A 22,701-nucleotide genomic window follows, 5' to 3' on the forward strand; every position below is an offset into this window, starting at 1 on the left:
ACCCCTTTCGGAGTGGTCCATCCATCTCTGTCAGACGCGATCCGCCCCAACCCAGGGGCACGAGTTTCGAAGGGGTAAAAGTTAGAAACAAAAAAGAAAGAATGATCGCACAACAAGGTCGAACACCACAACCAGACTTCTCCGCATTCGAAATTAGAACACCTTTGATTCAAAAGATCAAAATCAAAAGGGAAACTTCTCTCTGCACCACTTTTTTTGTATTCGCTGCAAAATTTTTCTTCCTTCATCAGTTTTCTTTCCCTCCTGGAATTGTAATAGTTCCTGACCTAAAAGCGATGCGAGAGGTTATTTCAGATTCAGTTGTTGGTCTCTTGGTAACCCGGCAGGTATCAGCCAGTGGAAAGCCGAATTTTCCACTGGCCGATTAAGGTTATTAAGTTCTCTACAGATACATTATTTAGTAAGGTTATTTCACATTCAAGTTCTCTCACTCTCTCTTGGAGCTGTAATAACTTAAAAGCTTCCAGGAAAGGTTATTTCACATATAGAAGTTGGTCTTATAATAACCCGGGAGGTATCAAATCAGTGGAAAGATGAATTTACAAAAACGCCGGATTAGTAAAAGTTCATTCTAAACAAAAATCGTTTCAAAAGGAAAATTGGGTTTCTTTTTTAAAAAATTATAGCAAAACATACAAATTAAAATAAATATCAACATATCTATAATATGATTAGCAGCCAATAGCTTTTGTCATCTGAAGGTCACTGTTATTGGACTTGCTCTGTTAACTGAAAAGCCAATTTACAAACGCATATCTAAGCATTATTGACTTTTCGAATACATGGCGTAAAATGCAGGTTGACCACCAGGCAATGAAATTGCATAGCTCTAAAAATATTAATTAATATTTTGAAATTATTCCGTTAAAATATTTACACACGGTCGGACAGACGGAATTTGTTCTAATTCATTTTGTCCAGACAGAATTCTTTCTAATTTATTTGTGTTTTAGGCACGTTTTTTCCCAAAAGATCGAAACCAAAAAAATTTGGCGCAGAACTGCACTGTAGTCAAAAAATCACATACCAAATTGGATATACTTAGGTCAATGGGTCAATGTTTTTTTTTTTTTAGTTACCACATCGAGCGTCCTGAAAGTACAGACAGATGTTCAGCCCCTTGTTGGATTTGGTCCAGAATTTAATAGGTATTTACAATATAGATGTTAAATCTGTGCATCGAATTTTATCAATCTAGCTGCCTTCGTTAACTTATATTCCAACAGCCGGACAGACAGTCTTTCTCAAAATAAATTTTGCTCCAAACTCAATCGAAATCTGCAAATTTGGTGTAAAGATCCCACACCAAATATCATTAGCCTAACTCAAAACAATTTTGAATTATCTTTGAAACATGCAGACAATTCCAAAAACAAATTTTTCTAACTCGTCGAAGTCTAAAACGTGGAAATTCGTCAAAATCTCGAGTTCAAATCTTTTGACGATTACAATACTTTGTCTAGACTTAGTATATGACAAAGTAAAAAGGTGCTTTCCTTATCCAGAAAAGTCTATTCTGAGAATATCGACCCTCGCTTAAGCCCCGAGATCTGATTCTTTCGGAGATAATATTTTGTAAACTTTAAACAAACGTTTTTGAAGATTCGAAATCCCTGAAGAAAGTATAATACTTTTCAACTACTTAGAAGTATAAGTATAGAATAAACACTTTAAAGCAGAAAATAATAGAGATGTGCAACAAGTTAAGGCTTTGCAACATACCGAGATCTCCAATGCTGACATCAGTTTTTACACACACTAGTAAGGGGAGGGAAGGGGAAAGGAAAAAAACACCGTTAATGGATTTTGCCTAGCTTGGATTTTGTCGGGGGTCCGCAAATAACTCAAAAATCCTCTTCTCTATTATTTACTTGTATAAATCCTCACTGATATCCATTAAACCGTAAGCAATAAAACTATAACTTTTTATTTTATTCATTCTATGACTACAAACAAAATACAGTTCTGCGAATGATAAAAATGAAACACAAAAATGTATTTGTAATACAAAAAAGACGTAGTTAGATTTAGAAGCAATTAATTAAAAAAAAATTCGAACTAATTCCAGAAAGCAACTGCTTTTCGGTATATTTCTCAGTCAAAAAGTGAATGTACTTTAATTCTGATAAATTACAGACGTCAATTAATAACTAATTTTTTTTCCAAAAGTATAAAATCCAAACAGGCTGAAATAACACAAAGAATCTTTTCTTTCAAATTTATCCAGGAAATGATTAAATCAAAATATGTTGCTTTAAGTTATTAGTTGCATAAGACAAGATTAAAAATAAATTCTATTAAAACATGTTTTGCAGTGAAATGTTTTCAAAAGTGTCAAAAAATCAATGATTGTTTAAAAATTGCGGTAACAACTCATCAACTCACGTAATGTTAAACATATATTTTCAATCGCATGTTAAAAAAAAAGAATATTCAACAGTTATTAAATTTTCCTCCGGAAATTGATACTTCTGTAATATTAACAAAATATTAGAAAAACAAGCAAAGACAAAGAAAATCTACTGTAACGACCTAATCGCGCTCTTTCTTTTCTTCAACAATCGAACATTCTTAACTTATATCCATTAATTTGTGGGAAAGAAAGTAAAGAAGTAATAAATATTATAACTGTTATGTTACTTTCTAGATAATATAACATAAATTTGAACAAACAAATTTCAGATTTCCAATTTGTGGCTATTACAGAATTATACCAATATCTTGGTTTATAATATTTCATTTAGAAACAAAGTCTTGGATTTGGAAATTCACAAATTTTGCTAAAACAACAGCAGTATATTTTAACTATTCAGTATTTTTTGTATTCACAATAGATATTCAGATAAAAATCAAGGTTTCTTTTCTATAAATTTTCACCCAATTCTTAATTTGTTAAAGAAATGAAAAAAAAATAGACAAATTGTAAAGCAATTTATACGGTTTTAACAAAATGTTAAGTATTTTTTTCTATTAGGAAATTTTTAGGAAACAGTGTACTGTTAGTTTTTTTGTTTTTTTTTACCTTTACTTAATGTGGTTTGATGACAAGGTGATCAGAAACTAGTCAATAAATGTCAATATTGTTTCTGCATTCCGTTTTGGTCGTTTATTGTGTTAAAATTAATGTTTTTCGGAAAAAGCGCCCTCTGGTGGACATTTTGGAGCTAATCCCTCCACCCCGAAATTCCGTGAGCGCATCTCGTGCTTAGACTATATATCAAATTTCGTTGCAATTCGTTCACCCGTTTGCATTGTATGATGCTGTTTATAGGGGAAGTTAAATTATAACCACCCTGTATTTTTAGATCATTAAAATGCAAAGTTAAATGAATAAAACTGAAAATTTTCTACAGATTTGCTTCTTGCTTAGAATCTCGCTGTTAAAGCTGCTAAAATTATACTTCAAATTTGTTCAATTTATGGAAAAGAAGCAATGCACCAATGCAGTAAATTTTTAAGATTTTCAAGCTTCAAAAATTTTCATATTAGGGAAATTCATTATTATTTTTTTTTCCTCATTCTTTTCATTTCTCATTCATTTTACTATCACTTATAAGACAATAGGAAAAATATTGCAATGGCTAAAACAATAGAAATTGAGAATTTTACAAGAACTCATTAGTTAGGGGAAAAAAACATTTTTGGGATTATGTCTATCTTCTTGTGATAAAGATAATTCAAAAACGTTTTGAAATACACGGATGAAATTTAGTATGGAACTTCACATTATACTTCTAGGCTTCAATTAAATTTTGAAAGAAATCCGTTCAGAGGAAGTTTGTGTGTCTGTATGATTGTTGAAGTACAGGTGAAACTCAAAATGCAGAACTACATAGATAAAATTTGGTACAGAAGTTTACAATCTAAAATCTAGATTCTCATTAGAGTTTGAACCAAATCTGTCAAAGAGAAGACCATATGTTGTATGCATATCGCATGCATGCATGCATGCATATGCTTATTAAATAGGTATGCGATCTTGTGACTTCTAATGTCAGCCGACCACCCCGCCACCACTGAACGAGGCAGTATCGACAGAGATTGTGACTACAATTGTAGCTCCGTGTCAAATTTTGGTTTCAAACGACAAGGGTTCAACCAAAAATATATATATTGGCAAGATAGATTGAGTAAAAATACTACACTCACACAAATATGTGTATTTCGCGACTATTGTTCGTTAATGCTATGCAAGACATTGGGTAAAACTACAAATGTCCAGAAATTTATGTGCAGGGTGGAAGGAAATAAGAATTTTCTTGGAGTTTCCTTCAACATTTTCTTTTTCTTTTTTTCTTTCTGAAATCGGGTTGCGATTTGTACTAATTTCACAAGTCGACAATCTGAGTTCGAGGAAGGACGATTAAACTAGTTTGCCTTGAAAATCCATATCACAAAATCCCTAATATATATATTTTTTTAATTTAAAATAAATTTAAAAAATACTCATGAATTATTCCTCAACTCAATAATTTAACATGTTACATATTTATAATAATGATATTCGAAGTAAAATATGAATAATGGTTCTTTTTATTTTCGAAATGTTAAAGCTTTTTAAAAATTTTAGAAATAAGGTCAACACACATCGCATTCAAATAATAAAATAATATATCAGTATCTCTTGAAATGCATGCATAACTTGATATAAAACGAGAAAAATTACAATTCGCCAAAATGATTCGTTTTCAAATAAGGGTAGAGCGTTTCAATTTAAAACATAATTTGATTTGGGGCCAAAATGGCAACATCCGTTACAGATTGGACAGCGCAGAAATCCCAAATTGAAATCAAGCATCGGAAATGGAACTTCATTCACTCGAAGGAACGATGGCCTACTTTAGAGCCCAGGATGAAACGACAACCAATATAAGGAGGGCAGAGTTCTTATTTGGTTCACATCAATTGCGCTTTTCTGCGAAAGTGAAAACCTTTGGAAAAACTATCCCTTTCTTTCCATCCATAAAATGCACAAAATGCATCTTTCTTTCTTCCCTTTGTTTTTGTTATTTGCGGACATATGCGCACAGATGGAACTAGCAAAAGCTGGTTTAGAAGATCATGAGAAATGGAAAGATTCAAAACAAGGAATCGTTTTCTTGAAATTTTTACTCCAATTTTATGTTGTTTTTGAGACGAATTGTAAAAAAGGAGGAAGCATACCGAAAAGTGCACGCCAAGACATGACGCAATCCTGTTGAGTTATTACATGCGGGAGACATTTCCATTTGCGTAGCTTGGTTTTGTAGCTAAAAATCATTGTAGTAGATCGAGAAATGCAAACGAAAAATCTTCAAACATAACTCTTTTTTGCGATATGCAAGTTGGAAGAGAAAAACGTGACGTTTTGTTTCCCGCCGAAAGGCTTCAGAATGGAACGTGACATTTTTTTTATTGGAGTCGTACCTGTAGGATTCAGCCATTTCACTTCCAATAGACAACGTTGCACTATAAATGTGGTCCTCGTGGGGGGGGGGGGAGAAGTGAAGGTCACTCATTTTTGCTTTTTACTAAAAAGTCGGTGAAATAGTGACTGCGAATCGGAGAAGTATGACAAGCATAGAATCCATTATCTTTACAGTCGTTGTCATAGGTTTTGCTTAGCACAAATGCCCTGCGATTTATATCTTTCCCTCATTCGGGGACTATTTGTATATAAGAAAATTATTTAAAATGCCAATTATTTAGTTAAAGAATTTTATAGTCAGTAACATACATTTTATATCTCCATATTTATTAAAATTAATTATAGGATTGGTGATAATTATCATTAAATGAGTAAATGTTGTCGTATTAACTGAAACGTTTATTGATAATTGATAGGCGCCTCCGTTTTGCAAAACGTAGGGATTTGTACTAAATATATTCACCTCATTCGGTACTATTTATTATGAGATAATTATTTAAAATGCCCATTATTTATCTAAAGAATTTTATAGCCAGTAATATAAATTTTATATCTATGTATTTATTAGGATCAATCATGGGTTTGCCATTTAATGAGTAAACGTATCGTATTAACTGAAAGGTTAACTTGATAATTCATCAGCACCTCGAAGCTCCTAATAAAATAATAACGTTAAAATATCCTTTAAAAATCGGATTTAGCTAGGTGATATCGAAACAATAAAACTGTATAAAACTGCTTACATTTCTGGATTTTTTTCGTTATTGAAATCAGTTTGCTTCTGGTTTTCAGTGATCGCATGTGAGTAATTAAATGATGAACTGTAAATGATTAAATTTAGTGCACATATAAAATGCATTTAAACTGAAAAACAATACAAAAATTTCCAACAGCTTTAATTAAAAACTCTGAATAGTAGAGGGATAAATGAATTGCAGATGAAACAAAATCTGTATAATAACAATGCAGATCTATGATACATGTGTCAATGCGATGTTATATGTTATTTTGAGTTATCATGCATACATGCTTCTGAAAATATAGACAGACAGACGGTAAATCATGTTGGATTTAATAAATATCTGTTCAATTTATATTAAATCCATGTACCGAATTTTATTCATCTAGCTGCCTTCGTGTTGTAATCATCGTGCTAAATTAAATTGCATTCGAACAGCCGGAGAGGCAGATTCTCTGAATGGATTTTGCAAAAAACTTGGCCGAAATCTATACATTTGATATAAAGACCAAATTTCACCCGTCTAGCTGAAAGTATTTCCGAGTTCTCTTTGTCAACGATATTTTCCAAAAATATGGTTTTCGAACTTAGGAAGAAGATTCGTCATAATCTCAAGTTCGAATATTTTGACGATTGCAATACTTTCTCTATAATTCGTTACAAAAAAAGTAAAAATGAATGAAAAGAAAATTTGATTTTTTTAAATCAAATTTTATGATTAAATATATCATATTCAACATTTAACGCTTTTGCTATTTTTTTAAATAAGCTCAGGCTATTCATAACTAAAAAGCAAAAACCATTTTGTGATTGAATTAAAGATTTTCAAACTATTAAAACAAAAGAAAACTTTTACAAAAAAATTTTCTCTCTCACCTTGTGTTGGGAATAGAACTACCATTTTTAAAAAGAAATGTTGTATTTAGTCCAATATAAGTCACAGGCATACTCGCCACAAGGAAAGGAACTTACCTATAAGAAAGAAGGAAAAAAAAATAAGAACGCTATAAATTATTCAGATTTTTGTAGTAAATCAAATGGAATTGAGAAAAAGCAAGTAAATTATTCATAAGTCTAGAGTAGTTCTGTTAGTCACGAAGGAAATAAAGTACTCGCACCTAGGTGCTTTTAACAAACAATGTATCATGAATCTGAAATTCTGTTCTACTTCAGAAGTCCCACAACAATATTTACTATTCTAACATTTTTATCTATGTAGGAGACAATTGTTTAAAATGATGTAATAGTATTTATTGCACATTAATAATGTTTTCGAATACTGAATATGCTTACCAACTCAATAAAATTTATTGTAACAAATGTTAATAATTATTGTATTAAAATAAATGATTTTTTATTAAAATATAAATATTTATATTATAAATTAACTCAATAAATCGTTACTCAGCCAGTTTACCTAAACCTATGATTATAGTAATTTTATTAATAAAAAACCTTCATTAAAAATATAAAATATAAATGTAATCTATTATTTTGTTTAATTTGAAATATTTATAGCGAATTAAAATATAAAAAGTCAAATTAGATTATTATTTAATATTTTTAATGCAACAGATTAATATAAAAATATATAGATCAGAAAAGAAAAAATATTAATATAATTTGCATATATCTATATAAAATATTACAATATGCAAAACTTCTATTGTGTACAACCTCATTTTAACTGAATGAGAAAATTTCTTCATAACTTTATAAAAATTTCTAAAGATTGATGCAGAATTTAGTTAAACATTGAGAATGGCAATTTCATTGTATGTTTACAACCTGGAATATGAAACAATTTTTAACAGTGAATTTTAATCTATATCGAACAAAAATAGCATATTAACAGCTTTAGAATCAATCGTCAAGTAATAGAAAAATTAAATTCGTCGCAACCAGAGATTCATTAAAATATAAGGCTTTCAATCAACCTAAGATCATAATGCATAAATGTATGCAAGAAAATAGGGCATCTAAAATAAAACATATGGATTGATAAAATGATATAAATGATTGATATGAATGATTATAAATATAAAATGATTACAAATTAATTATTAAAACTATTAAATAGAATAGTGAATCAAATCTAATACTTTATCATCTTAATTTCGGACTAAATTCGACCTTTCGTTAATTTTTTTGTTTTATAATTATTGGATGTATCTTACCACATTAACTTCAGTCCTATATTCTGAAGAATGACTGAGAAATTTCTAATAAAGATATTAAAATGTATAAATTTTTATAAAAAAATAAATGTAAACTTTAAAAAATTCATTTTAAACAAGCCATCTTATTTGATAGCTAGTTAGAAAATTTTCTATTATTTTTCTGAAAAAAAATAAAATTTCATTCTTCTGCAAGCAAAAATCTATTCCATTAAGATGTGGAGATGAAAAATGATACTTTGAGTGTCGCAACCGCAAACAACCTTAATGATGTAAAAAATGATGATAAATTATGCATTGTTAAACAATGTTTTATTTCATAAAAGCTCAAGAGATTAGTAAGCCTTTCCATATGCTTTCAGTTGTTTAATTCATGCCATGGGAAAACTTCCAAACATTAAAAAAACATAGCAGCATTTTGAAATTACATGGAAGATATTTTTGGCAAACTGGAAATATTGTAATAAAAAGCTAATTGCATATTATTTTAAAGGAATTAAAAATAATTATCCTTAAAATAATGTAGCTTAATTTTAGAGAGAAATTATTTGAATAAGATTTTCAATAATAGATAAATGACCATTTAAAAAAAACAGCAAGAATATTAGTTTAAAGAATACGTGCTCATAAATTTAAGGATGCTATAATCTAAGCAAATCACGATTAGCTGTTTTCTATCTTTGATGAAAAACTAATCAATGTAGTATAATTACAAATCATAATCAAGAAATTCATAAACACTTCGCAAGAAATTTAGAAGATCAAAATACTCATTAAGTACAAGAATAAGCATTAAATCTGTTGACAAAAAGTACGCATAAATTTGAAGAAGATTTCACCCATTTAGAGTAGAGATGACATGTTATTGCTACCACATTTCAAAAACTATAATTTATGATACTTATGACACACTGAACGAAGGTAACACATGACTGATAAAAATGTAGGACATCACTAGGAGATTAAGATAAATGAAGAAATCTTCTGTTGAAACAGACAATAAAATCCTTCCTTACAGGTGTATTTTATGCTTATTTCTTACTTTAACATTCTGAAACATTTTTTTTTTATTCAATGACAAGTTTCCTTTGATTACATCGGGGAATAACTGGTGTCATCTTTTGTGACATTGAATGACAGGTCGAGGCAAAATATAACGAAAAAAAAGTTCAAAAACTACACACGAAAAATGGAATGGATCTGATTCAAGAATAATAGTAATGGAATTTTTAAAAAACGTAGGAGAAACGGTTACAGTTAATGAGTAATCAGATAACTTCATGTTTTTATTCGCAGCGAAACGAGCGATAAAAAGTTTCTACACACTAACTATTTTAAGTAATATTTGAAAATAATGTAAAATTAATTAGTTGTTAAATAGTGAAACTTCTAGCTGTTCAGAAAAGTTCAAAGCCTTGGGAAATCAGAATATGACCTGAAAACCACATGAATACGACAATGAGAATCTGAAAAGCGGAAGCAGAAAATATAAGATATAAAATGAAGATATACAATTCAACAAATAAAGAATGTGAAAGCCATCATGTCATTTAGAATTTTTTTTAAAGCTTAGGATTTATATAAGTAAGAAACTATGGATATTTTACGCCAGTGAAAATGAAATATATTTCATGCATTCTTTTATTGAGGAATGTTGTAACAAATACTTAATATCTGCGAGATCTTCTAATGAATTTAAGGAACTCATTTAAACTAGTTTAACAATATTTGCAGCAAAAAAAGTCTAAATTATTATACTATTTTAGATCTCTGCACTTTTTAGAATGAAGAACACTGAGAATGTAATATAAAATATCGTTTCCTATAAAAAGAAACGCATCATCGTAGAATATGTGTCCAAGATAAATATATTTCAAGTAAATGGCGTAATCACATAAAGACAGTTTATTTTGACAAAACTGCCAACAGCCCTATTATGCATCATACTTATAAAAAAGTAAATTACTAAAAATGCTTTCGAACTTAATATTTTTATTTACATGCGAAAGAATTTCCAAAACAAATATAAAAGGCAAAATTAATATTCAGTCTATCAAAAATATTTAAAGTGGCCCCACAATAATGGGCAATCTGCTTCCACACAATCAACACAACCACGAAAAAGCTACTAGAAAATGCTATTGAGAGACTTAAAAAAATACTAAAGACTATCTATCACCTGCATGAAAAACTGTTACAAAATCTCACTAAAGAGATGTTCGAGAAGGGGGAAAGAGAAGATAAGATAGGGAACCACCATATAATGCAATAAACAGCCCTTCCGATTTCTATCAACAGCACAGACTGAACTGATTAAAGGATGTAACAACGAGGGAAGGTTTTTTTTAAAAAAAAGAGAGAATGTGATCTCCACGCTTTCTGAAAGAAAAAAGAGCCTTGCCATAAAAAGCTATTACATGAGTCATAAAAGAAATAACTTTCTAAGTAACTGAACTGAACATTGTACTTTCGGAGACGATTACAGTTAACCGAATGAACGGCAACGATCATCTAGAAAATGGTTCGCAAACGATATCAAAGTGGCTGAAGGTAACACCCTGGACAAGCCAGTAGGCGAATGAATAATAGATGTGATTTAATACATGGTCACAATACAGAGTCATTCTGGCAAGCCTGTCTTGCGATAAACAAACGATGCAACAGATTCAATTTTTGCATTCTTTTCAGAAAATCCGAAATAAATTATGGAAACGTCAATCGGAAGTGACATCGTATAAGGAAACTGAGTTCTTTTACGTATATAAGAGTTGTTTCTACGCCTTTTAAATTCTAGAAGATACTGACTTTAAATGTTCTTTCCACAAGCTGCATTTCGCTGTAAACACCAGGCATTAGTTTTATAGAACACTTTTAAACGTGATGCTGAATCACAAAATAAACATAATGGACATGTTGAAAAATGAGAAGTCAGTGTCAACAAACACAACGATTGCCACAATCCGAAGGATTTCTAGGGGGAAAAAAGCTAATGTGTTTAAAGAGTGTAAATTAGTAGTTTTATTAAAATAACAGTTTACCCTTTTTCTGCTACAGAAAAATTTTAAAACAATATTCAACACTGAAAGAAGAAAGTATTTGTTTTCTTCTAGAATATTTCAGTTAATAATATCTAATTTTGGAATGTAAAAAAAAAGTAAAGATAAAGAAAATTTCAAAAATTTTACCTTTTGTTGCAACAAAATATTGCAACTTCAAGTCAAATATAAGAAAGAAAATATATAGTTTAAAAAATATACTATCCCAACTCTTCAAAATTTATTTTAATTCTAGTACATGAAATGAAAAGGGAGGTACATTGTTCAATTCGCGGTTAAGATCATTAAAACATCTTAATTTTTTGAATTTGAAATATTTCACGAGTTGATAAGGAGGCACATGTTGTTTTTCCATTTTTAATTTTATTTCAGACACAATATAGCGTATTACTAGTTATTTTAATCAATTTTTAAATTAATCGCTTCTGTTAAACTGCAATAGCTCATAATTGTAAAGAAAAATTTAAACTTTCTGAAAAAAAAAAAAAACAGAATCAGTATTAAATCGTAGCAAACTCAATTCGATTCTCGAGCAGTTATATCCAATATATCCACAAAATATCAATCCAGAGATACTAACCATGAGGGACAAGTTACTGTGTCATCTAGTGAAATGTGGTGTAAGTTGCGTTCCTAAATTTATAGACTGAATTACTGTATTAAAAATTTATCCTGAATTAGAGGTTTTGAGGCCGATGGAGCTTGACAAATCGTAGAGGTGAGAGGTTGGTATGTCAATTTGTATCATCAGAGAAATAATTAATGCTGTAATCGCTGAATTTCAAGACACTAATAAAATAAGATAATTTTTTGGAATAAATTTTTATCTCTGAAATGATAGGGAGCGACTATACATATAGATATATATATTGTAAGCTGATCATGTCATAACTAAAAAACTCTAACCAACGAAGATCGGTGCAATACAAACTAATCATAAAGAAATAGCAGATCTAACGTAGAATCTTATAAAACTGTCGCCACTATTCTCTGAAGTAGAGGGCAGAACATTACGATCCGATCCGATCCGATCCAATAACAAAAGTGGGTGTCTCATCAACTCTTCAACAAAAGTTATTTTCATCTGTATTACGTACTTAATATTCTTCACAATGTTTCACTTAAAAGCTTCAGTGAGTAATAATTGAAAATGCAAATTGCTCTTGAGTTATATAACGATAAAAGAGCCATACAAAAATGAACCACTTAAAAAAATAAGTGACCGAGTTCACCGAAATGATCGGTAGTGACATAATGGACGCATCACCGAGCCATCAGTTAAAGAACCTGACAAGAGTACGACGTTAACTAAGAGACTTAGCTTCAATAACAGAAAGCATGGTGATGGATGATAACACGAAATAGATATGGTCATCTATTTCCAGAAAGACATGGACAGTGAACACTTTTTTTAATGCATACGAATATCTTTTTGGCTAATGCAGTTCCAAGGGACAAGACATTTTTGTACTAAATATTCATACTGCACTGCAAAGAAGATGAGTACAATTAATTCATCTATCATTTCCCGCCATCAACGAGTACTTTTCTTTTATAATCGTAGAGAAACTCTCCGAAAACGACGTCAGGAAGTCTGTCTTAATAGAAATGAAATGAAATCATTTTTTTATCGGACGATATTCTTACCAGAGAACATTATTACAGCTAAATTAATCCATTTAAGCATTAGTGGAATTCCTTTTTGGATTTCATTTTTTATTGGACGATATTCTTACCAGAGAACATTATTACAGCTAAATTAATTCATTTAAGCATTAGTGGAATTCATTTTTGGATTTCATTTTTTATTGGACGATATTCTTACCAGAGAACATTATTACAGCTAAATTAATTCATTTAAGCATTAGTGGATACATCGCTCCATGTACAAAGAAAATCATTCTCCTCTTTCTTTTACAGAAAATTTTAAAACACTTAATAACCCATACCTTGTTTATTATTCAGCGAATATGTCTCCTCTCAACTAAAGGCGCAGCGCCATTTATCTAAATGATTCTTTATGCTTCGAATATTCTCTGAAAATAAGCATGTAACCCATCTCCCTTTTTCATAGTTATATTCGCAATATAACAATAAGACGTGCATTCGCACATTAAAATTTACATCCATAAATTACAAACGTAATGTGTTGGATAAAAAAAAAGTGACGTTTGTATCCGAAGTAGTAACATTAAATTATAAACAAGTGGCTGATTTGGGAGATCGTCGCGCTTCCTTGGCTATCAAGCAAAGAAGGAAGAATAAAAAGGATTTGTCACTTCACGCACGATGTTTCGTCACCCAATTTGTGAATCAGTGGCACCACTGCCAAACTGGGGGTTTTGTAACTACTTGATGGTTTCATAAATACCCGTGTCGGAAATCTCAACACCTTCCAATTTGGGAAATAAGAACTTGCAGAGAAAGAAATCAATGACAGGCCACATAAAGGTCTTTACGTTTAATCATGGCTCTGCAAGAATTTAATTTTTACTTAGTAAACAATTGAAAAAATTTCAATTCATCTATTGGTAGCTGATACTGAAATTTATTTCAGATTTCAACTGCATTAATATTTTGAAATTTATGGCAATGTGACAAAATTATGAAATCAATGCCATTAATTTTCAATTATTATTCCATCTATTAGATTTAAAAAAAAACGATTTTAATTAATGATTACAAAAATTTTTTTATCCCCTCCCCTTCCAAAAAAAATGTTATGCTATCACAGTTACGCAGCAATCGCGACAGGCCAATTTTGAAATACAATGCAATTCCTGCAGGAGGAAACTGAACATGATATCACAGCAAAAGATCACACGACTGAAATTCTATGAATTAACTAAGCTGGGTACCGCAAATAAACACAGAAATTAAGTGTTATTTTACTGAAACACCATATGTATTTAAAAACAATTCAGAAAGCACACTTTTAAAACTGCAACGTTTTGCCGTTTTAATAGAGCAAAAACAAGTTTTCAAGATGACAAAAATATTTCAACTAACAAAAATGTATAACAAAAACCAGACCCAACCTCCGCATTATTCTTAGTGTTTGCACAAAAAGTTGATGCTTAAGAATTTTTAATCATTTTTTTTAAAAAATGAAATAAGAATGATATAAAATTCAAACTAACAACGATAAATATCAAAACAGAAATCCAAAAATTATTTTGCTTTTATTCATTCAAAATGGAGTATAACTGATTTGTTTAAAAAAAAAAAACGAATTTTTTATTAAATTGATTTAAATCACAATAAATCTAAAAAATATTGCGTAGTTGGTGAAATATCTGTTTTAAATTCATCATTTGTCTCATACTGAAAAAAAAAAAAAAAAAAAAAAAAAAAAAAAAAGATGTATTTTTATAACTCAAGTTTAGATAAATACGTCACTTACTAATATTTAAATTACGAATATTAGTTTTTTACTGCAAATTAAGTACTAAAAAAGAGGCATGACAGAACTGATTCAATTGAAGTACTAAAAAAGAGGCATGACAGAACTGATTCAATTGAAGTAACTGTACCAGGGGTGTTTGTGGGACCCCAAAAAATCCCCTGAAACTTTTACGGACTTACTACCGACATTTTGGAGTTTCGAGAAGGGGGGGGGGAGAAATGAAAAATTACGATTATGAAGTATTGAATGACCTAATTATAAAAGTTCAATTAATTACTTTTTTTGCAAAATTAATAACCATTAATTTTGCAAAATTAAGACCTTTGAACCCAGGTCACGTGATCGCACATCTGGTCGAACGAAGTCTCTCCCTTTTTTTTCTGCCGCGCCTACTTGCCGAAAAGAATCCAGAAGAGAATGTCCGAGAACTGGGGGAATGAGTCATAACTCGCAATAAGGAAAGAACAAAAAAGAAGTTTTTTCCCCCTTTTCACGCATTATCACTGCCTTTGGAGAAAGAAAGGAAAAGTTTTCACCACACACACTGACCTTGCGTTTTCTGCTTTCAAAGCAAACAAAATTACCCAGATCAAAATAAATAATTCATTATTATTCCTACTTCCTTTTGAACGACGATCCCCGGAATTTCCGGGTATCGAAGTTCAAAATCCCCGGAATTCCGGGGTTTCCCCGGAGCACAAACACCCCTGCTGTACAGTTTAAAAGAACTGGAAACAAAATGAACTCACGTAGTACAGAAATCATTAAATAAGAAGCGTTTATTAAAGGAACTTATTAATTCTTTAGCGAAAGTCAACACTTTTTTTTTTCTTCTTGAAGCAAATAAAAGTAAAGGAAGTTAGAAATAAGCAGAAACTGCAAAATCTAAATGCAGCTTCTTTTGGTGCTAAATTGAGAAATATAAAATGGCAAAGAAAGTAAAGAAAAGTAAAAGAGTCAGAAGTTAAACTATTAATCATTTAAATAAAAACTTTCTTGGTAACCAACCTATTTGTATCGTTAGGACAGTGTAATTATAAAATTAAAAAGGATAAGTTTTCTATTTTAGTACAATTAAATAGATTATAAAGGGATTAGGCCCTCATTAGCACCCTACGCCATTTTAGAAAGAAAGCAAAGGGTGCTAATTAGACAGGTATTGCAAAATCACATCGTTAAAAGCAACGCAATGATTATCTGTATCAAATGGAATCTGAGTTAAAAACGATTTAAATAAATTTATTATAAATAATAAAAAATTTATATAAATTATAAAATTATTTATTTTTAATTATAAATAGCACGGAAATACAATCTTTTAAATTGACTTCCCAAAGCTTTCACATTCATAACATTAAATGTTTAAAATATTAAAACAGTGCATTGTCACCATAAATATACAAATAGATAAATAATAATAATAAACTATCAAATGAAATAAGTCCGGGCAAATGAAAGTACGCTGAAAATAAAAGGAAAGAAGAGGAAAGAAAGTTTAAAATTGGACCTTCCATCTTGTATATATTAATAAATAGCGAAGAATAACAAGCGAAAAATAACAGTAAAATTTAAATAAAACAAAAGAATATAAAAACTTATATATTTTAATCATTATGTATATATAAAATAAAGGGAAAATGGGACAGTTTTTTTCTATTATGAAAAGACTAATGGATCTTGTTATAACACGCTTCTCTTCGCAAAAATTAAAAAAGAAAGAAGGAAGAAAAATGAAAATTTACATTATTTTTAAAGAGAATCCATGACAGTTTTACGAGTTCTCTAAAACTTGAAAAATGTCATTCAAAACTGTTTAAAAAAAACATAAGTAAAGGCGAATGATAGAGAGGATCGAAACGTCAACTTATGTTTTAACTCAGAAATACTAACTTCAGTATTAAAAAGATATCTGGATTTCCAATTCGGAAAATGGAATGAATTTATGTTGATAGAATTATCGAAACCATTAATTTATAAAATATCCTTCAAGTGGAAGAAAAGAATTAAAATATTAGGGTATGATGTATTGGAGATATGAAATATCATTGCCTTAATTCAATGAAATATGAATATTCACTGAAGAATAAAGAGTAAATACTTACGTAATTTCTATATTGTAAACTAGTTTTATCCAGGTTATAATACATTTGTAACTCTTTATAGACACTACGGACAAACTATATTCTTTTTAAAACTCGCACAGATGTGAAAACTGAACATTTTAACTCAACCACAAACGAAAAAAATCTTTGTTTTACAAAAAGTGACTGTATAAATGAGAAAAATAGTTCATTTCTTTTTCCAAAAAAAATAACAAAATGCGAAAATTCACCGCACTTTTAGGACACGACTATTTCATGTATTATTGACCGGCACACGTATTACGTATCTCTCGCACGTTAAGTAACTGATGGAATTTTAGAACACTGACGACATTTGTATCAACACATGCATTACAACTCGCTCATTTTCTGCAGGCGAAAAAAGAAACTGGAAATAGTATTAATGACTTTGGTATGCAAATGTTCTGTAATTCATTATCTGGCAGGGTAGGCCATCTCCCTATCAGGAAGAAACCTGTTTGAAGTTCTTGAACCGGCATTTCTGTTCATTCATTCCAGGCAAGTCTGCCATGGTTGGCCATTTTATTCATAACTTTACAAGAGCGCCTGGAAATCACACAGGATTATCACGCTAATGGAGATACTCTGCCACACGAATGTCTATTAAAATATCAGTCCTCTGCGTATCAGACATAAATGAATGCGAGGTACAAATCTTTCAAGTTTTGACAGATTTTGTTTCATTTTCATTAATTACGATTAAGATCTTAAAATGTTTTGAATTTTCCTGAGCGACATCAAGATTAATCTTCTTCTCAAAACCTGCACCTGTAGTTTTATTTTTCGCAACCGCATTTCAATTAAGATTATTTATGGGGTATGACAACGAAGACGTTTATCGTCGTTCTTTAACATGATTAACAGAGTATATATTTTAAGAGAAATGCAGCAGATCATTCCATTAAAGGTAAATCAATTAAAAAATAATTTATCTGAGGCCCGTAAAAGGGCAAATATTAGTCAAGATTTTGTAGATGGATTGGATTGTTAGTTTTAAAGGCACAACAGACAGAAAAGGCTACCCTGTGCCATACATATGGTCCATAAGAAAACTAAAAAGAGTATAAAAAGTTCAAAAAGCATACAATAAAACAAAAGATGCATAATGTTCAATGATGAAAGTGTAGAACAATGCGGTACAGTGTTTGAAAATAATTTAGAGTTTTAGATGAAATGGTAAAAAACAATTGCCTTTAAAAACTTTAAGCAGTTTAAAAATATAAAAGATGAAGATTAAAATCAGGACATTCTGTTAAAATATGAAGAACTGTTAGAATTACTTGGCATCTGGAGCACAAGATTTTGTAGGAACAAGAGTCTTAAATGCATAATTTTCACGAACATTTTAAAAGTCTATATATAAATAGGAAATAAATTAATAAATGTCTGATATTTTCAGTTAAAATTCTGCAACATACACTTTTTTTAATAATTTGTAGTTTTATTTTAACATTTTTTTTAGTATCAATTCTTTAACACAGAGAATCATCACCATGCAGCGATAATGTAATCGTTTCCTTCTTTTATTACGCATTTATGGACTATTTCTGTATAACGGGGCCTTTACTGATAGCATCTTTCAAGACTCGGAACTAATTGTTTCTAAGTGCATATCAGTCAATACAGAATTTAGTTTTCAACTCGTTATTTATTCTGAAATTCATATTCCAACGTTATAATTAACTCCCCAAACATATCTTCCAGCATTAATGGTCCAGTAACTAATTGAATTCTTGTACAAAACCAAAACGCAAATACAAAACAGTAAAATGTTGCATTTATTCAACGCTATGCTTTATCAGCTGAATGATACAAGGGCGTCATTTAGTTTTCAACGACCGACCACATTATCTTCATGTGCACTTAATGGATGCTTTAAAAACCGATCATATCTTTCAGGTTTCGATTATTGCAATTCATATCTGATAAGGCATTTATTGGGATTTTTAATGAGTGATGCGTTTTGGTTATTATTCTAAAATCGGCTCATTAAGAATCGGTTGTGGGTGGAGAGCAAAAGATTAAACAACCGGTTGAATACTTGGTTGAAATTTTTCCTAATCGTTTTCAACAATCGCTTTTCTGACTATTCATCTTTTATGTTTTGTACAACTACCACATAATTTCAAGTCCAAGATTTGGGATGCATTTGATGATAGCATTTTGTCACAAAACGATTCGGAAGTTCTAAGAAACAAGAAAACCTTATTAAAATATTTTCGTAATTAAAAAATAAAAGCTTGACTAAAAACGCACCCCCCCCCCCTCCTCCGAGATACTAATAATTACGAGCATTTCAAACAGCACAAATGGGAATACGGCTTAAATGACTTTGTTTTAAACAATTCAATTTTAATTCAAATTAAATTATATAACAAATATATTCTTCCCTCCTCCTTTGACAGTAAATTTGAATATTCGCGAACAAATATGAAATCTATCATGTGATTTTGTCAATTTCGTTTTTGAAAAAAGAAAGCCACCAACATGATAATATTCCGATACGCTTGATTCATTTTATCTGATCAACACGCGCATTGAGTTATCTACACATTTAAACAACAGAAGAAATAAAGGGGACCGAGATAGCTTGGTTGGTAGGGTGTTGGATTCGTATCCCTCGACTTGTGAGTTCGAACCCCGTCGGCCGAAGACCCTCCTTGTATATGGCGGCTGGTGTACGTATAAATCTGTCGTGGTCACAAAGTCCTTCAAGTCGAGATAATTTCTTCAAGTCATTGGGGATACTGGATCAGAGCGGATTGTTCTCTTATTCAGGTCCAAATCACGACCAGTGAATGGGGCTTGTCTATGACAAGTGCCATAAACAACAATAGAAATAAAGGAAAGTTTGGATATGCTGCACATAAAATGTGTCAAGTTTAATAAATGGCACTGAATTCATTTGTTCATTAAAGAGTTAATACAATATTTTCAAATGAATTGTTTAAAATTTATTATAAGACTTGTAAAGATGAAATTATAAATTTACAACAAAATTTACAAAGTCTTTTTCATAAGGCATTAAATTACGTTGATTTGACATTTGCAAATATATAAACAATCCGGTTCTCACTTCTCCCGGGGGTAGAATAATAGAGTGGAGTAGAGTTATTTTAACTCCTCCGGGACTGAGCGATTGTAAATGATGACCTTAACATTTTCAGTTCACGCATTGATGACACGATGGCTGTCATTCAGATTCCTCCGGTGCTTTAGCAGACCGAGTACTGAGTTCTTTACTGATTTGGAAAATTATTCGACATTTTTCCTTTAGTATAGTCTCAAAAATTACTATCCCAAACTAAGTACATCAATAATCAGAGTGAAAAAAAAATACAAAACTGTGTATTTTCATTAACAACAGAATACAACTAGGCACTAAATTTAACAACTAAATCAACTCAGAACTATGTCACAGAAATAAGAACTATTGTTCTTTCAAATTTAAAACTAAATGCATGTTAGTGATATAAAAATTCTGTCACGGAAACAATAGTATGAATTTTTAAAAAAAATTATTAAGACGAATTTTCCATTTCCAAAAAGTAAAAATACAGCACGAAAGCAGAAATAACTCATTAAATTTTAGTTCTTATCTTGAAATTTTGCGCACTGATAAGAATTAATACATCTTTTGTATTAATATTAATAAATATTCAGAAAATATAAAAAGAGAATACGTCAATAATATGCTTCATTATAGCCAATATTCGCTTCAGTTAGAATTGGCAACATCATAATCAAAGGATTTCATTTATCAGCAGAACAAATAAAACGAAAATATTAAGGAAATGCACAGACGATTGAAATTGAATCGTCATTAAATAACTATAAACAAGAGCAAATTATTATACATTACAAGCAAAAGATTCATCAGTTCTGCTACCATTATCGAAGCCAAACGTATATTGTTTTTCCCAATAAAAGATTTTACAGAAAAAAAGATACAATTTAAAATTTTCCAAGGACGCAAAATGATCAAAATCAACCATTGTTCCTTCTATGTTAGGAGGAAGTTTACGTTCGTTCAATGAGCGTGAAATTGATGACAATAAAACAACATGTACTTGAAAGTCATTTACATTCATTTATTAGTTTTACAGATACCACAATGGAATTTTCATTAGTAACACATTTGTTCAAACTTATAAAAATATCGTACTTTAAGAAAAAATTTTTAAAAAAAGTTGGTATGAAATTGAAAAGAGGAAACGACCCACTTCAACAACAACAAAAAAATATTCTCTAATTTTCTTGAAACTGTTTAGTTTTGATATGAATGAAAAATTAATATTTTATACAAATTCAAGTTTTGTAAGTTGGAAGTCAATGAACAGAAATTGATTCTGTACAATTAACTTGGAATAATTATTAATGGAATAATCACATATAAATTTGTGATTCAATAAAAAAAAATTTGAAAAATACAACACTATCAAAATTAGAACAAGATTTCAAGGAGAGAAAAACCTCATTACGTTAATATTAAGAATTCGAAAAAGGATTAGCAATTTAAAAATAAAAACCTATAAATTTGTAAATGAATATTGCTGCGGCGGAAATAAAAACTAATAAAAATAAATGCATCAATATTTATTTTATCTTAAAATATGGAAATATAAAGACTGGTATGATTTTATTGAAATTCAAATATAAAGTAAAAATTGAAATTAAAATCTTTAAACTGCAGAATTCGGAGAAGGACATTTTATTAAGACAAAAAAAGAAATCTTAATAATCTCATCTCGTTCAAAGAATTCGTCAACACCTCACAATTCACCTTTTACTCTTGGATGTCCATAAAATTTCAAAAACTTGGAATTTTATTATTATAAACACAAATGTGATTTATATCACTGAAAAGTAATTTTAAAATTGCAAAAAATAAGAAAATTATATTTTAGCTTCAAAAGAGTTCTTCAATGTGAATTCAACTACTATCATCCACTGTATTCTGCCTATATTTTTTCTCATTAAAATAAAAAAAAAATAAAAAATATATAGTTTTCAAAAATATTCAAATGGGTTTAATTTGATAAAGATTTTTTAAAAAGCACGCAAAGTTTGTATACGCGTAGCAAAATTTTTATCCAAAAAATTAGCTTAATATGCAAGTATATTAGTATAACATTTTGGAATGTTGGAACATTTGGAATAACAAAATGGATTTTTCCAAAATCCATTTTTGAAACGGATTAAATATTCATCAGCTTACTTTCAAATTTTTTTAAAGTCACTTTACACCATAACTTTAAAAGATATAAAAATGAATTTTAATAATCTTAATTTTATAAAAAAAAACAATTAAAATATAGTAGGATTCAATACAAGTTTAATTAAGGATTTTTTTTTGAAATTGAAAAATGAACGTATAATAATTAAATTATTATGCATTAATTCTTATTATTATGCATTATAATTGAATGCTTTATTTCTAATAATTTTAATTTGACATTTAGCGGCGCATTAGTACTAATATTAAAATAGAATTTCTTTAAGGACTCTGTTGAATTAAATTAACCACAAACAAAAAATATTGCTGAAGTGAGGAAAAAGATCTCTAATTCAATCAATCTTTTCCTTTGGAATAATGAATCCAAACAGAAAAAAGTTATTTATGCTAAACTTTCTACTACTATCCGCTTATGCGAAGTTGACATTTTGAAAGCTTACAAGAACAAATGTATTCGATTGTTAAGCATAGCTAATACGAACGGTATCGTTATCCCTGCAATGTTAACAATTAATGTTTAAACATTAAGTAAAGAT

At 29.8% G+C, this 22,701-nt stretch overlaps 1 protein-coding gene across 8 annotated transcripts in view; it reads right to left on the reverse strand.

Moving 5' to 3' along the window:
- Nucleotides 1–22,701, reverse strand: part of LOC129983793 (TGF-beta receptor type-1-like) — an 804,684-nt gene that overhangs the window by 172,334 nt on the left and 609,649 nt on the right. For 3 of the 8 annotated variants that reach the window (XM_056093426.1, XM_056093427.1, XM_056093425.1), the window contains exon 2: nucleotides 7,044–7,139. The exons of the other annotated variants lie outside the window; for them this stretch is intronic. In XM_056093426.1, the coding sequence (XP_055949401.1) occupies nucleotides 7,044–7,068 (25 nt within the window). In that variant the 5' untranslated portion in view covers nucleotides 7,069–7,139. The remainder of the gene's footprint in view (nucleotides 1–7,043; nucleotides 7,140–22,701) is intronic. 8 annotated transcript variants of the gene reach the window in all.

This window comes from Argiope bruennichi, chromosome 9, assembly GCF_947563725.1.
Source record: "Argiope bruennichi chromosome 9, qqArgBrue1.1, whole genome shotgun sequence".
Taxonomy (NCBI): Eukaryota; Metazoa; Arthropoda; class Arachnida; order Araneae; family Araneidae; genus Argiope; species Argiope bruennichi.